Source organism: Antennarius striatus, chromosome 14 (assembly GCF_040054535.1).
Source record: "Antennarius striatus isolate MH-2024 chromosome 14, ASM4005453v1, whole genome shotgun sequence".
NCBI classification, from domain to species: domain Eukaryota; kingdom Metazoa; phylum Chordata; class Actinopteri; order Lophiiformes; family Antennariidae; genus Antennarius; species Antennarius striatus.
The window spans coordinates 12,439,656-12,443,695 of NC_090789.1; the positions used below are offsets into that span (position 1 = coordinate 12,439,656).

The 4,040-nt window shown below is 41.9% G+C and overlaps 1 protein-coding gene across 1 annotated transcript; it reads left to right on the forward strand.

Moving 5' to 3' along the window:
• Positions 1-555: 555 nt before the first annotated feature.
• Positions 556-3,544, forward strand: LOC137607342 (stathmin-like). Its single transcript, XM_068333035.1, has 5 exons — positions 556-665; positions 2,028-2,071; positions 2,169-2,335; positions 2,450-2,641; positions 2,748-3,544. The coding sequence occupies exons 2-5, from the start codon at positions 2,056-2,058 to the stop codon at positions 2,808-2,810; spliced, it is 438 nt and encodes a 145-aa protein (XP_068189136.1). The 5' UTR covers positions 556-665; positions 2,028-2,055; the 3' UTR covers positions 2,811-3,544.
• Positions 3,545-4,040: the final 496 nt, after the last annotated feature.

Sequence of the window (4,040 nt, forward strand, 5' to 3'; positions counted from 1 at the left end):
GGGAACAAGAAGGGGCTCAGAGCTGATCCCTGATGCAGTCCCACCTCCACCTTGAACTCCTCTGTCACACCTACAGCACACCTCACCACTGTCCTACAGTCCTCATACATGTCCTGCACCGCTCTAACATACTTCTCTGCCACTCCAGACTTCCTCATACAATACCACAGTTCCTCTCTGGGCACCCTGTCATAAGCTTTCTCCAGATCTACAAAAACACAATGCATCTCCGTTTGGCCTTCTCTGTACTTCTCTATCAACATCCTCAAAGCAAATACTGCATCTGTAGTACTCTTTTTTGGCATGAAACCATACTGCTGCTCACAAAGGCTCACTTCTGCCCTTAGTCTAGCTTGAACTACTCTTTCCCATAACTTCATTGTGTGGCTCATCAGCTGTGAAGATCGTTGTTGTTTTTTGAAGTTACATTCACAAAAAAACATCAATTCCCATAAGCTCGTTCGCCTGAGGAGTCAACCAATTATTGGCCACAATGGGCGTGACGGCACGCGCGTTGGTCCATTAATGCACGCGCCTGATGCGCTCGCGCAGAGGAGACGTTTCTGCTGGAGGAGCAGCATCCGCAGCCTGTGGAAGGTGGGTGTGACTGACTGGCAGGCGGCGAACAGCTCGAGAAATCCACTGGAAACTAGTTTTTTGTGTCGGTAAGTAAATTGTTTAAGTCGTATGGTTGTTAAGAGACGCATCCGACTTAAGTTTGTTATTCCAACTCAGTGTTTTTTTTGCGCAAATTTTCCTTTTAATTTTGTTTCGAATTTTGTTTGTTAGCACTTGAGCTTGAAAACATGATGCCAGACAGGTAACTGGTTGAAATTATCGACGTTGCGGAGGATTTGTATTCGTTTCGGATTTGAAATCCGAACAGGCGGGTGGTAGTGCTGTTTTAGGCGGCGGGGGGAGGAGGGGTAGTTGTTAGTCTGTTGTATGACGAGAGACACTGGCACCATTGGCACCGACACACAAACGAGGACAGAGGAGGGGCAGCCTGGGAGAGACTTTCTTCATCATGTCTGTCATCAAGACGTGTTCGCACCCACGGTTTGAGAAAATCGTTGCTGTTCGACATTTTCAGTGGGAATCATGCGCCGTGTTTGTCAGCAGCTGCTTGTCCTGTTGATGTCAAAGCGCCTTTGTTTTGTGCTTGAATGGAGATGGAGATGTTTTGTCATTGTTCAGACGAAATCAGTTCAAATGCCAAACAGTGGGCAAGGTAATGTTTGGGCATTCACCAAAACATTATTAGGTTAAATGCGGGTTTGTGTAATTCTGATTGTTTATCAGGAAACGCCAAACAAATCCTGCATTAATATCATTGAAGAATCAGGGAAGGAACTTGGTTCCTTGGCGTGGCAGCTGTAAGATTAAGATCCCTGCTTATTTATTACATTATTTATGTATTTAGCTTACGTGGATCCAAATCCTTTCTGCGTGTTTGGTCTGTTGTGATGCACTTGTGCAGTCCTCCCCTCCTGGGTCACAAACACATGGTGTTAGGAACAGGTGCTCCCCTGTGATCGTTTCTCCTCGGTCTGCTCACTAATTCCACTTGAGACCTTGCATCTGATGGGTAGAGTTCATGCCTGTTGGCGCCTACGATGCCCACCCCCATCACAGCCTTTTGTCCCCCCCAACAAAAAAAAAAAGAAAAGAAAAAAAATAGCATTGTGTCGTTCATTTTAAAATTACCAACTAACGCCACCGTTAGCGGGTTCTTAAAAACCCACACACTTCAATGCGCGAATTCTTTGTTTGAATGATTACTGCCACAGGTTCAAACAATGGTGCGTGTGTCTGTAAGCCAGAGAACCGTTTATATTGTATCGATGGGCGGTGGTTGCGCGTAGTGCTGAAGACGGCCACTAGGTGGCGCTACTGTTCCCCATCAGTACATCAGTCAGCTTTGTCTCAATACATGAAAGTGAAACATCAAGAGCTAGCTAAATTTAGTCTATGATTCTATCTTAGCCAATCACAGCTTTCTCCTTCTCCTTATCTTATTTCTTAAGGTAAATTGACCTTTGGCACCGTCTGAAAATGGCAACCCCAGAAGGTAAGCTCCTACATAATGGTTCTTATTATTGATAATGTCAGATTTTGATGCAAGTCATTGTGCTGTCAAACATCTTTTTCACCACCTCTGTGTTTAGAAATTCAGGTTAAGGAGCTGGACAAGCGGGCCTCTGGCCAAGCGTTTGAGGTCATCCTGGCTACCCCGGATGGCAAGGGAGACTTCCCTCTGTCCCCTCCCAAAAAGAAGGATGTCTCGCTTGAAGAAATCCAAAGGAAGCTGGATGCTGCAGAGGAGAGACGCAAGGTAAGAATGTATTCTGACACATAAACAGGCTTTCTTAATCATTAGCCATTTCTGTCTTGCTAATATGTGATGGGCTAGGTATGAACATTTTAGCTTTTAATCATTATTTTTCAGAATCATGAAGCCGAGGTTCTGAAACATTTAGCAGAGAAGCGTGAGCATGGAAAGGAAGTGCTGCAGAAAGCAATGGAGGAGAACAACAACTTCAGTAAGATGGCAGAAGAGAAGCTCAACCAAAAGATGGAGGCCAACAAAGAGAACCGCACAGCACTTATGGCAGCGATGAACGAAAAGTTCAAAGAGAAGGTGGATTTTAGTTCATAAGTGAAGTGGATTTTAGTTTGAATGATTTTTTTGTCAGGATGTTGAAATGTATTGATTAATTGTTCCTGTTTTTTTGTTCTTTTTATAGGACAAGAAGTTCGAAGAGGTTCGAAAGAACAAGGAAACCCAAGAGGGAACTTCGGAAGACTGAAAGTTGCAAGCAGGGGATTGTACAGGGTTTTTTTACGTATCCAAAGATTGATTGATTTTTTTGTTCAGCCAGCATTTTGGTTGTTATTCACTTCTCACCTTTTTGAAATATTAAATACAAGTTCCACTTTGTATTTTTCAGTTCTCTTGCTATAAGTGTACTTGAGCTCGTTTTACATGTGCATCACCCCTATTCCCTGTTGAGTCTAAACCATTTGGTGTAGCTTGTCAGTGCAGCTTCTGACCTTTTTTGAAAATCAGCAGTGTGTTCTTATCCTTTTTGAGGAAGCATGTTTCTATGCATAGGTCTTTTATCCCTGCCTATTTCATAGTGGTTTTTGAAAATGTTCCTGTGAACCACACCTGTTGTCGGCACTTACTGTATATTTAAAAAGAAAAAAAAAGTAAAGTAGCACAATTTTAGATCATGGCATCGGCTGTTATACATGCAGGTGTTTCTTGCTGGCTTTGCTACCCAGGTTGTACTAGTTTTGCTCCTACAGATCATAGTTGTGCCACTGCTTTTGTAAAATGGAGTTTTCTCTCAAAGCACATGACTTCTTGATATATAGCTGTGAAATAACATGTCTGACATGTGAATGGATGTCATCTTGAAGATTACTCAACAGGGGCCTACAAATGGAATGTAAATGAGCAATACACTTGTGCATCTCAATAGAAACTGTGGCTAGTTGACTTGAACTGTTGTACTAAAACAAATAAAAAAAAATATAAACACAGTATTGTTGGCTGAGACTACTAGTGTCCTATATGATGTGGTTGGTGTAGATTTATGAAAATTTGAAAAATGCACGCACTTACCAAATCCAATCATATCTATGTTTTAGTGGGCACCTTCAGCCATTCATGGGGGCATTTGTAAGGTTTGGTCTGTCTTCACAGGCAGTACAATGAGACTGAACATAATGGGTGTCTGCTATAGTACTGTTTCTCTGTCAGTACATAATGCATTTTGTTGCCTACACTTACACTATAATACAAGAATGCTCACATGTATCTTGCTGGAGGAAAGATGGATGACCTTTTTATTCCATGAAAAATTTTATTTTAAAAAGTTTCTCATCGTATATTCAAATGAGTAATGATTGTTAATTAGCTGCAGTCAGGAAAAAAACAAAACAAATTGGACTTCTAGTAAGTTCTAGAACGTTTTCCTACAATTTGTAGTATTTGTCTCCCCCTGCTGGCGGTCTTTAAATCATTTACCACA